The 11,653-nt window shown below is 48.5% G+C and overlaps 1 protein-coding gene across 1 annotated transcript; it reads left to right on the forward strand.

Annotated features, from left to right (window-relative positions):
• Nucleotides 1–3,003: 3,003 nt before the first annotated feature.
• Nucleotides 3,004–4,958, forward strand: LOC119315165 (PLASMODESMATA CALLOSE-BINDING PROTEIN 4-like). Its single transcript, XM_037589832.1, has 4 exons — nucleotides 3,004–3,300; nucleotides 3,475–3,708; nucleotides 3,806–3,839; nucleotides 4,331–4,958. Exons 1-4 carry the CDS (start codon nucleotides 3,237–3,239, stop codon nucleotides 4,590–4,592), a joined length of 594 nt encoding a protein of 197 aa, XP_037445729.1. The 5' UTR covers nucleotides 3,004–3,236; the 3' UTR covers nucleotides 4,593–4,958.
• The last annotated feature ends 6,695 nt before the right edge of the window (nucleotides 4,959–11,653 follow it).

Consider the following 11,653-nt stretch of genomic DNA (forward strand, 5'->3'; position numbering starts at 1 on the left):
ATATAGGACCCCTAGGGGGGCGCCGGCCCTAGGAGATCCAATCTCCAAGGGGGGCGGCGGCCAAGGGGGGGGGACTTGCCCCCCAAGTCAGGTGGGGCGCCCCCCCACCCCTAGGGTTTCCAACCCTAGGCGCAGGGGAAGGCCCATGGGGGGCGCACCAGCCCACCAGGGGCTGGTTCCCCTCCCACTTCAGCCCATGGGGCCCTCCGGATAGGTGGCCCCACCCGGTGGGCCCCCGGGACCCTTCCGGTGGTCCCGGTACAATACAGATTACCCCCGAAACTTTCCCGATGGCCGAAACTGGACTTCCTATATATAAATTTTTACCTCCGGACCATTCTGGAACTCCTCGTGACGTCCGGGATCTCATCCGGGACTCCGAACAACTTTCGGGTTACCGCATACTAATATCTCTACAACCCTAGCGTCACCGAACCTTAAGTGTGTAGACCCTATGGGTTCGGGAGACATGCAGACATGACCGAGATGACTCTCCGGTCAATAACCAACAGCGGGATCTGGATACCCATGTTGGCTCCCACATGTTCCACGATGATCTCATCGGATGAACCACGATGTCGAGGATTCAATCAATCTTGTATTCAATTCCCTTTGTCAATAGGTACGTTACTTGCCCGAGATTCGATCATCGGTATCCCAATACCTCGTTCAATCTCGTTACCGGCAAGTCACTTTACTCGTACCATAATGCATGATCCCGTGACCAATCACTTGGTCACATTGAGCTCATTGTGATGATGCATTACCGAGTGGGCCCAGAGATACCTCTCCGTCATACGGAGTGACAAATCCCAGTCTCGGTCCGTGTCAACCCAACAGATACTTTTGGGGATACCTGTAGTATATCTTTATAGTCACCCAGTTACGCTGTGATGTTTGGTACACCCAAAGCACTCCTACGGCATCCGGGAGTTACACGATCTCATGGTCTAAGGAAATGATACTTGACATTGGAAAAGCTCTAGAAAATGAACTACACGATCTTCTGCTATGCTTAGGATTGGGTCTTGTCCGTCACATCATTCTCCTAGTGATGTGATCCCGTTATCAATGACATCCAATGTCCATGGTCAGGAAACCATGACTATCTGTTGATCAACGAGCTAGTTAACTAGAGGCTCACTAGGGAGATGTTATGGTCTATGTATTCACACATGTATTGTGATTTCCGGATAACACAATTATAGCATGAATAATAGACAATTATCATGAACAAGGAAATATAATAATAATCATTTTATTATTGCCTCTAGGGCATATTTCCAACAGAAATCCCGGAAGATCAAGATGTGGCTCAGCTTATGAACTTTCTACAAATGCATCAGAATCTTCGAGATCAGCATGTGCACATGCAATTACTCAATGATCTTGTGGAGCACACGCGGATCCACAATGGCAACCAAGGTGGCAATGCTTGAGTTTGGCACTTCAAATAAATTTTATGTAAACGCTATCTATGCTTGATACCAACAATTGCTATTTACGTGTGACATTGTGCTGCATGATCGACATGCATGTATTTGCATGGATTTGAAAGTCCGGATTTGAGATATGTGGATGCCCGAAAGAAAATATGAGGGTCCGTCCGGATGCGCCCACGGGCATGTCCGGTCGCGTCCGCGGGCTGAGGGGCCTGATTTGTCAAGTCCGACTGTAGATGCTCTAACCACCGAAAAACGGTTCGGTTGGTGCCACCGCCACACCATTGGTGTTGTTGTTCGTTGTCGCCTCCGCACTACAACACTCCTCCCACATGTCTTGTTGCGAGCTGCGACGTTGGACAAACGAGAGTGAGCTGCGTCGTCATGGTCGAGATACGAGCAAGCGTAACAGAGAGACGGCTCTGACCAACACCGAAGCATTTTTTCGAAAAGGATCAGATCTAATATAAAGATTCACTTGAAGTACAAAATATCTTAAACATAACAAAAATTACATGGAGGTCCATGAACCATCAAACGACCAAAATGAGCCGCTGACGCGCCACTGTCGCCACCCCCATACCAGAGTCGGGCAGAGCTTGTCGATGGCAGCGGGGAAGTTTTTGTGCAAGTGCCCTATGGACTAGTGCCCCGGAGCGGCAGTCGTCGTCGTTGAATCCTTGAATCGATATGAAGAACCCGACACCTAATATCGTTGTTGTGTATGCACGACGAGAAACCTGGACCTCGCCGCCCAAGGAGCTGGCAGGAATCTACGCGAGAGTTTCGTCTAATCTGTCCCAACAGACGAACCCGAGGAGGATCGGAGCCCGGAAGAATGACTCAGAGAAGAAGCGATGCCATCTATCCAAACGCCGCCTTTGTGAGGACTAAAATCCTACCTATCTACTAGATGTATCCAAGGCACCAAAAATCCCCTCTCCGCCATCAGCCGTCGGAGCGGCAATCAGAGAGAAGGCGAATCCACGGGCTCGTCGGTGGAGGTCGAGGGGGTGAAGGCTTTCCCTATTCGACTTACGAGAGAGGAAAGAAAAGATCTCAACATCGGAGCATTTTGACACTGCGTTAACCTTTCTTTTCCTGCAAAGGAGAGATCCAGGACCATGGAGAACTTTCCCGGTGGAACTTTGAGAACTTGGCTCTAATATTTGTCAACGGAGAGGAGAAACTTGGGAGCGACCAGCGACGGAGACCTTTCCTTAAAACGGACTTCAAGCGATGAAGATGCAGCCTCGCCCACGAGAGCAAGCAGCATTAGTAAAATCGAAGCCCTGCGAGAAGGGCCAGATCCCCACGCCAGCGCCGACCTGTCCCATGTTACTTGAAGAAGCCGTAAATAAAGGAAGGAAATGAAGGAGAAAAGAAAGATCGGACGGATGGAACCGACGAGCGCACCAAACTGCTTTTGGCGCAAGCGCGGAATCGTGCGCCGTCCTCCTGTAGCCTCGCCACCAACCGGTTCATCACAGTCACACACACTCACACAGAGGCCAGAACAAGTACACAGTGCGCAGTACGCATGCTCTCCTCCTAATCTTCTTAAGTAGAAGACGAGGTAGCTGCCTGCGGCCTACCTCACTCACTCACCCAACCGCGCGCCGGCCCGCTCCCGCACTACACCCAGAGGCTTCCTCCCACCGGACGCAGGATCGCGACCGCCTAGCTACCCGGAGCTTGGATAATTCTTACGACTCAGACCCTGCCTGAGCTCTCCGGTGGTTCTTCCTTCCAGCATCGATCTGCTTCTTGGGCGATCTTGGTAGGGGCTAGCTAATGGAGGCGGCATTGGTTCTGGTGGTGGCGGTGCTCCTTGGGTCCTCAGCTCTTGTTGCCTCAGGTAGGCTATGGCTGTGATGCTCGTCGATTGCTCTGTTCTTTGACTACTCTGTTCTTTGAGCATGAGAGATGCTTCCTTTGTTTCACAAAAAAAAGCATTTCCTTGGCTCCTTCAATGAGGTTTGCTCGGCTGAGCAAAATCCATGTCTGTTCTTTGATTTTGTCCGCGTGGCAGATTTCTGCGTGTGCCGGTCGGAGCAGCCGACGGCGGTGCTGCAGAAGGCGATCGACTACGCCTGCGGGCAGGGCGCGGACTGCACGGCCATCGCGCAGAGCGGGGCGTGCTACAGCCCCGACGAGGTCGCCTCGCACTGCTCCTGGGCCGCCAACAGCTACTTCCAGAAGTTCAGGTCCTCCGGCGCCACCTGCGACTTCACCGGCGCCGCCACCCTCTCCTCCACCGACCCCAGTACGTCCTCTATACTCCGTCCTCATCGCATTGCCATTCCACATCCTCGGATGGATTCTTCCTCACGTACGTACGTCTTCTGTTCTTCTTCTTTCAGGTTTCTCCGGGTGCACGTTCCCTTCCAGTGCCAGGTACAATTTTCATGCTCGCTCATACCTTAAGTCGCACTATATCATCAGATGACATACTCGTCGCGTTTCTTCCGGCATTTTCCTGAATTTGATCGTGGTATTACAAAAGGCAAAAAGGCCAAAAGACATCTTTGTTTGGCTTCAGTGTCTTGCGGTTTTGTCATGGCTAAACTAGACAAAAGGGAGATGCGCTAATTAAATTTTCCATACGATTGATCGTCGCATCTGAGCTAAAAAGTTCAGACATGCCTTCTTCTAGCATGTGCATCATGTCTGTAGACGAAAAGGAAGCTTCACTGACAGAGCTATTAGCGATTATTGTACTAACATACTCTAGGGAAAGCTCCAGCTTTCCAAAGACTATTATGATAATACAGTTCAAGTGTCAGAGCGTGTGACTAACATATTAGGTTCGGTGTGCAAGCATGGAAACACGGAGGCATGACGCTATGATGCATTTTGACGTGGATATTCTCTTCTCTTTGACGCAGCGCCGCCGGCACCGCGACGGGCACCGGGACAGCCACCACGGGTACCGGGACAACCACGGGCACTGGGACGGCGACTACGGGCACCGGGACAACCACGGCGGGCACCTTCAGCCCCGGGATGGGCACCGGCTTCAACAGCACCGGGTTCAGCCCGACGACCGGGAGCATGGACGGCACCGCCGCGGCGGCCGGCTTGCTTCCGTCGATGAGACTGGCGGCCTCCATCGCCGTCCTCCTCCTCTCCTACTTGGCACTGCCCTGAACTCTCTCCGTCTGTCCGTCTCCTCTCATGGCAGAACACATTAGCAGTTAGCTTCAGTGGCCTTCTGGTCTGGCCTGCCAGAAGCAAGCTGAGAGTGTGGATTTGTCTAATGGAATCAGTCGATCTGGAGAGTTGATCGTCGTTATTGTTCCCTAGTGTCATGGGCTGGTTAGCTGGGGGTGTCATTTTGGCTCTAGTTTAATTTTAATTTATCTATGGCCTCCCACAGGCTGGAGGAGTGGTGTATGATTCGGTAGGATGGCTGTCTCTTTCCCGCTGCAAGGACCCTTGTCTTCCTTGTCTGTTTTTATACTGTTGGCCTCTCTTAATTTTAAGCATTTTTTGCTTGTGAATCTGGAGCTATAATAGTCTGGCTGGCGGTTTGATTTAATTCATTCAACAAGGAAGGATTGGTTGGTGTAATCTTAGGTCGCCATCAGCTTTCCTTGCGTGTTTTTCGGTGTTGATGGTGGCTTGTGCGTGCCATAGTATTCTCGGCATGGAATCTCGCACGTCCCCGCATGGCCACATCAACTTGTTTGCCAACCACCATGTGGTGTGGTGTGACCATCTGGAGGGCAAACAACAGTAAAATAATGCATACCCAAGTTTTTTTAGCACACCCTCAAACCGACTATCATCCGGTCGCATTTTGGCATCCAACACCGTACCCCATTGTGTGGCAGCTGTTTGGACGTTCGTAAAGCCTCCCGATTTGTCTCCGGTTTGCGAAAAAAAGGGACATCTTGACCGAACTTCTCATTGCATGAAGAAGGTGTCGCGTATTCATGACGGCATGCGCCGCTCCAGAGCGCCAGCGTGCGTTCATGCCGGCGCATGAGCGGACGCAACTTCTCATTGGAGACGGCATTGTAGCGATGCGCTGCCTGAGGGAGTCGCCCTATCTCCGCAGTGGATGGTGTTTGTGAAGATTGTCCCCTACTATAAGGTAACAAAGGATGTCTCTTTTCTCAAATGCAAGAAGTTGCTAGGAAGCACGTGGAGATGGCATTTGGATTGCTCCAATCTCGATGGATAATTATTCGCGGAGCTACAAATATGTGGGATCCTGAGACATTGTGGAAGTGATGACATGTCGTGTAATCTTCCAGAACATGGTTGTGAAGGCTGAGTGTGATGGGGCTGCCCGTACACACGATTTTGAAATGCCTGGAGTGAATGTACGTCCGGAATAGGTTCCAGAGCATGTTGTCAACTTCTCAAAGATTCATCGACAACTCCAAGATCATCAGGAGCACGCTCAGTTACTAAATAATTATGTGGAGCATATGTGGATCCAGATCGAAAACCATTAAAATTAATGTTCAACTATGCACTAGATATGCATTGATAACTTCGATTATGCACACGGAAGTACTCAATAATCTTGTTGTCCATATGTGGATCCAGATCTTAATGTTCGACTATGCACTAGAGATGCATTGATAACTTCGATTATGCACATGCAAGTACTCAATAATCTTGTTCTGCATATGTGGATCCACACCAGAAACCATCACACTGAGTAATACATATGTTTCAACTATCTATTTCATTCTAATTATTTATAGTTGAATTGTTGTGTGTTTGCATTCATTGTTGTGCGCAATTTCTATGGTTGAATGATCTACTTGCATGGAATTGATGTTTTGAAGATGAAGGGTGTGGTTGCCCGGACGGAAAACTGGGGGCTCGCCGGCTAGTGTCCATTGCATACATCTGTGGACATATAGGGAGCACGTTGGCAAGTGCGGTTGGAGATGCTCTTACCTACCAATTGGGCCTAGGACTTTTGTTAGATTTCATACGGGTTTTTGAACATTAGCATATTATTAATCAAACTAGAAAGTTACACATAGTCTCTTGGATACATTCTGAAGAAGAACAAAAGGCACAAAGATTACTAAAGTTCACAGAAGCCCTGGCCAAACAATGAGCCACATCATTACCATGCCGACGCACAAACATAAAAAGCACCGAAGAGAAAACGTTGGACGCAAATTTGATGTCAGCCACCACCGATCTGACCGAAGATCTGTCGTGAGAAGAGAGTGCAGGCGTTGGATCAGCGACGGACAATCAGAGGCAAAGATGACCTTGTGGAATTTCTCCTCCCGAGCCAGGAAGACCGCCCGGCGAAGCGCCTTCGCTTCAGCCAGTTCAGGAGGGAGCTCCCCTTGGGAAGACTCACAACAGGCAATGACACAGCACCCAGCATGATCAAGAGCCATCACGCCTATTAGAGTATATTCGGCCGGTTCAGTTTTTGAGACCATACAGTGATTTGTTAAGGAGACAGACAAGAGTTGGTGAGGAGGGATTTTCGAAGCCAGAGGGTTGCTGGCAGTACACAGTTTCATTTAGTGTTCCATGGAGAAAAGCATTTTTGACATCTAGTTGGTGAATAGGCCATGAAGAGGAAACTGCAAGACTAAGAACAACACTAATGGTGCTAGGTTTTACCACAGGAGAAAAAGTCTCATCAAAATCAATGTCATGCTGCTGGGAAAAACCACGACAAACCCAGCGAGCTTTGTAGCAAGCAAGAGAATCATCGGCATGAAACTTGTGGCGAAAAACCCACTTGCCAGAGACAATATTAACACCAGGTGGTTTTGGAACTAAAGTCCAGGTGTTCTGCTGTAGAGCATCGAATTCGTCTTAGCAGAAAACCAAAGAGGATCAAGAAGAGCTCGTTTATATGAAGTGGGAATAGGGGAGACAGTCGGTGTGGCCGTGAGATTAAGACGGCGAGTAGGGAGATGAAAACCGTGTTTGCCACGAGTACACATGACATGATCGTTGGTGGGAGCTTGAATGGGTACATCATGTGGAGGAATGGGTGGTGACGGACTAGGGGCTATAGGAGAAGGAGATGAAGCAGCAGGTGTAGAAGATGGGTCGAGGGATGAGAAGGGGAAAGGTTGTTTGTAACAAGAGTGGAAGGTGAACTGGCTTGTGTAGTATCGGCCGTGGACGGGGTGGTAGTGGTGCTGGTTGATGCGGTGGCAGGTGGGGAAGGTTCCGCGGCCGAGATGATGGCAAGAAGAGAAGATGGATGAGTAGTGGAAGATGGTGAGGGAGAGGAAGAGGCAGTGGTGGCAACGGCAAAGGGAAAAACATGCTCATCAAAGGTGACATGTCTCGAGATAAACACACGACCGGAAGAGGGATCAAAACAGCGATGCCCTTTGTGATCATCGGAGAGGCCAAGATAAATGCAGGGTAGAGATTGTGGGGCTAGTTTGTGAGTTGTGATGGATGTGATGTTAGGAAAGCATAGGCAACCAAATACCCGAAGAGAAAGGTAGTCGGGATCAGATAGAAGAAGATATTGAAAGAGTGTATAGCAAGGACACGTTTTGGTGGGGCGGATGTGTTGACACCTGATTTTGGCACAATGGAGAATGCAATGGAGATGGCCTCAAATGACAAAATATTCTAAATAAGAAATTTCACATTGCCGAGTGGAACAACTTTGATGTTTGGACCATAATCATTCGGCATCATATCAAAGACCAAAACTACACTCAGATTGTCATGTAGGTGTTCTGAGTGCTTTTTGGTCAAGTACGCCTCCAGGACAATCTCGGATGAAGGAATGCTCTACATGAATTGTCTTCGTCTCGTCGAATCGGTCGATTTTGATATAAAAATCATCTCAATCCGAGTTCGTATGCAAAAGTTAGAACTATCTGGATGCAGCCGTGTCAAGAGGCGAAATATGACGCGGAAGACCAGACATGTCTTGGCAAGTGTCTGATGTAATGCGTGAGTGTTTTGGCCCAGAAGATGGCCTCGAATCGGAAAAAGTTCAACACGAAAGTTTTTCGTCTCGTCAAAACAGTCAACTTTGCTTTTGGACACATTTTCACCCGAGGTCATTTACTGCCTCAAAAACCTTGTCGGGGAAAGCTTGCCGCCGTGAACAGTAACCTTGCCGGGGAAAGCTTGCCGTCGTGAACAGTAACCTTGCCGGGGAAAGCTTGCCGCCGTGAACAGTAACCTTGCCGGGGAAAGCTTGCCGTCGTGAACAGTAACCTTGCCGGGGGAGAGCTTGCCGCCGTGAACAGTAACCTGCCGGGGAAAGCTTGCCGCCGTGAACAGTAACCTTGCCGGGAAAGCTTGCTGCCGTGAACAGTAGAAACTGTCGAGGCCAATCCGACCAGATGCTGAAGATGGGCTCAAATACTTATCTAGATGGCTTCGGATGAAGAAGTGTTCAACACAGGAGTTGTTCGTAACGTTGAAATGGTCAACTTTGCTTTTGGAGTCATCATCATCTGACGTAGTATACGACCTGCAGAGACGCTGCAAGAGTCAGACGGTCCAGTCAGCTACATGAACGAGTCCGACTCGAAATTAGAGATGACCCCGTGGAGTATTCAAGATGGCCTTATTTGGAAAAGTGATCAACCTACGGATTGTTGGCCTCGTCGAAGCACACATAATTGATATTTGAACCGTCTCCATCGGAAGTCATATGCAGATTCCACAGCCCACGCAAGGAACAAGATAGAAGATTGGACCAGATTCGGGCTGAATCCGAGTGGGACCAGAACTAGGATTCTAGGACGTGAATTGATGTAATTTTCTTGTAAGGAAAGCCTAGATAAATCCTTTTCTTGTACGGGAAGTCCAGCCGCCTCTTATATATGTTGGGGGTGACGGCCGATTGAAACAACACACAATCGAAAAAATCAATATACTACTTTTTCATCTACGTTTTATCTCTCCACCGTTTTTCTATCTCGTTCTTCGCTGTTCTTCGTGTTTGAGAGCTGCGAATCCCGAGGCTCTAGGGGCGAGCGAATCGACTTAGGGCAGCCCATAGCCGCCGCACTCCCTGACGGGGTCCCTCCCGGGGGTGTGGGGTTTTCGGGTCTGCAAAAGCGCCCGTCGACTGTCTTGCGTATCGCGCTGTCGGTCGGGTCTCCTTCGATGTGAGCTGCGGTGCATCACCCCCGGCGTCGAGGGTACACGTGGCGTGTTCGTGTGTCAACACACTTTTTGGCGACTCCGCTGGGGACGAAGATCAATCATCATCATCCACCATGTCCGATCTTCCCAAGCCATCTGAGGTAGACGCTGATAACATCATTAAGCCCAGTCTTGATGAGATATCGGCTGATCATCGCCAAGTCTATGAGGATTACAAGAAGACACGTGAGGAGAAGGACCTGCAGGAGTTCCTTGCAAAATTCAAGAAAGATCGCCAAGGCAACATCACTCCGATTGGAGAAATCAAGTTTCCTCCTCTTCAAGCCGAGCAGGTTAAACTCGCTGTGAGTACTACCTTTTCTCCTGAGCAGTGGGCTGAGATTGAGAGTCGTATTGCTGATGGTAACAATCTGGTCTATCAAACTTTCATAGAAAATACCAATGCTCAAAAAAAATATCTCAATCATCTAGTGGTGATGATGGTGTAGCTGCTAGTGTGCAAAACCCTAATCTGGCTTTACCTATTGCATCGGCGCTTCCTGTGCCGATGGCTTATTGTCCTACCCAAACAAATCAGATTGTGGCTACACCCATTAACCCTATTATGAGCGTGCCAGGTTCGGTGGCAACGCCGAACCAGACCCTACCTACAGCTACATCCACTCGACCATTACCAAAATATGGGTCGACGTACATGCCACAATTCCTACCTACAGCTAGTAACCCTACTCCTCCTATGCCACTGCAACAAGCGTCATCGTCCGCTATGGATGATGGTCTAGCTAATCTTAGAGAGGAGATGGCTAAGATGCTTCGAGAGAATTTTGGAGTTGAGTTACCTCGGAATCGGATTTACCAAAAGCCGTACCCCGAGTACTTTGATGCCATCCAGTGCCCTCCAGGATATAAAATTCCAGATTTTGTTAAATTTAATGGAGAAGGCACAAAAACCACATGGGAGCATGTTAGTCAACATTTAGCACAATTGGGTGAGGCAGGCTCATTGAACGAATTGAAAGTGCGTTTATTTCCTTTATCATTAACTAGTACCGCATTTTCATGGTTTTCTTCTTTACCCCATGGTTCCATTCGGGTTTGGTCGCAGCTAGAGCAGAAGTTTCATGATCACTTTTATAGCGGCGACAATGAACTCAAGTTGTCACATCTAACATCGGTTAAGCAGAAGCATGATGAATCGGTCTCCGATTATGTCAAGAGATTTAGAGAAACAAAAAACCGGTGTTTTAGTTTGGTGATAACCGAGAGAGACTTGGCAGACCTAGTGCTGAGTGGTTTGAGAACTCCAATCAAAGAAAAGCTAGAAGGCTATGAGTTCTTAAATATCAACCAAGTCTTACAAAGGGCTTTGGCTCAGGAAAGCCGAAGCAAAGACCTCAAAGAAGTGCATAGATACAAAGCCGATCGTCCAAAGATGAATATGATCGAATATGATGGTGATCACTCGGACGATGAGGGTGATGTTTTTTCTACTGAATTTGTTTGGCCATCTAAGGCCAAACCATTTACTTGCAATGATCTGAAACCGATTCATAAGAATCGTGATGAAGAGATGAAGTTTACTTTTAACGTTGCCAAGTGTGATAAAATATTTGATGCTTTGCTGCAAGCTAAAATTATTAGAATAACTCATACTTTGCCGCCGTTTGAAGAGCTGAAACGGCGCACTTATTGCAAGTATCATAATTCTTTTTCTCATGCTGCTAACGATTGCAATGTTTTTCGACGACAGATACAATCGGCCATTAATGACGGACGATTGAACTTTTCTGAAATGCAAGTTGATAAACAGCCTTTTCCAATGAATACCATGGATTTGGAGGGGAAGAAGCTACTCATTCGGCCGGAGGTAGCCGAATCTGCTAATAAATCTAATGTCATTGTCGGTGAGCCCAGGAAAGACAAGGAGGACAACAAGGTCTTGGGGAGACAGGTTGTGCTTGATAAGCAACCCGATGGCAAGGAAGTGATCAAAATCACCATCAAGAATCCTACACTCGGGGGGCAACCGCAAGTGCAAGAAAATACTCGTGTTAAATTTGTCAAGCCCAAGAGTCCAGAAGTTGGCAAGTGGAAGAAGAATGAAGCTAAAGTGCAGCGCA

The sequence above is a fragment of the Triticum dicoccoides genome, chromosome 6A, assembly GCF_002162155.2.
Source record: "Triticum dicoccoides isolate Atlit2015 ecotype Zavitan chromosome 6A, WEW_v2.0, whole genome shotgun sequence".
Taxonomy (NCBI): domain Eukaryota; kingdom Viridiplantae; phylum Streptophyta; class Magnoliopsida; order Poales; family Poaceae; genus Triticum; species Triticum dicoccoides.

Excerpts from the sequence above, each read along its gene's own strand:
- LOC119315165 (XM_037589832.1), top strand. The coding sequence starts at position 3,237 with ATGGAGGCGGCATTGGTTCTGGTGGTGGCGGTGCTCCTTGGGTCCTCA. Across the intron at positions 3,301-3,474 it reads CTCAGCTCTTGTTGCCTCAG|ATTTCTGCGTGTGCCGGTCG; the intron begins GTAGGCTATGGC and ends TCCGCGTGGCAG. Across the intron at positions 3,709-3,805 it reads CCTCTCCTCCACCGACCCCA|GTTTCTCCGGGTGCACGTTC; the intron begins GTACGTCCTCTA and ends TTCTTCTTTCAG.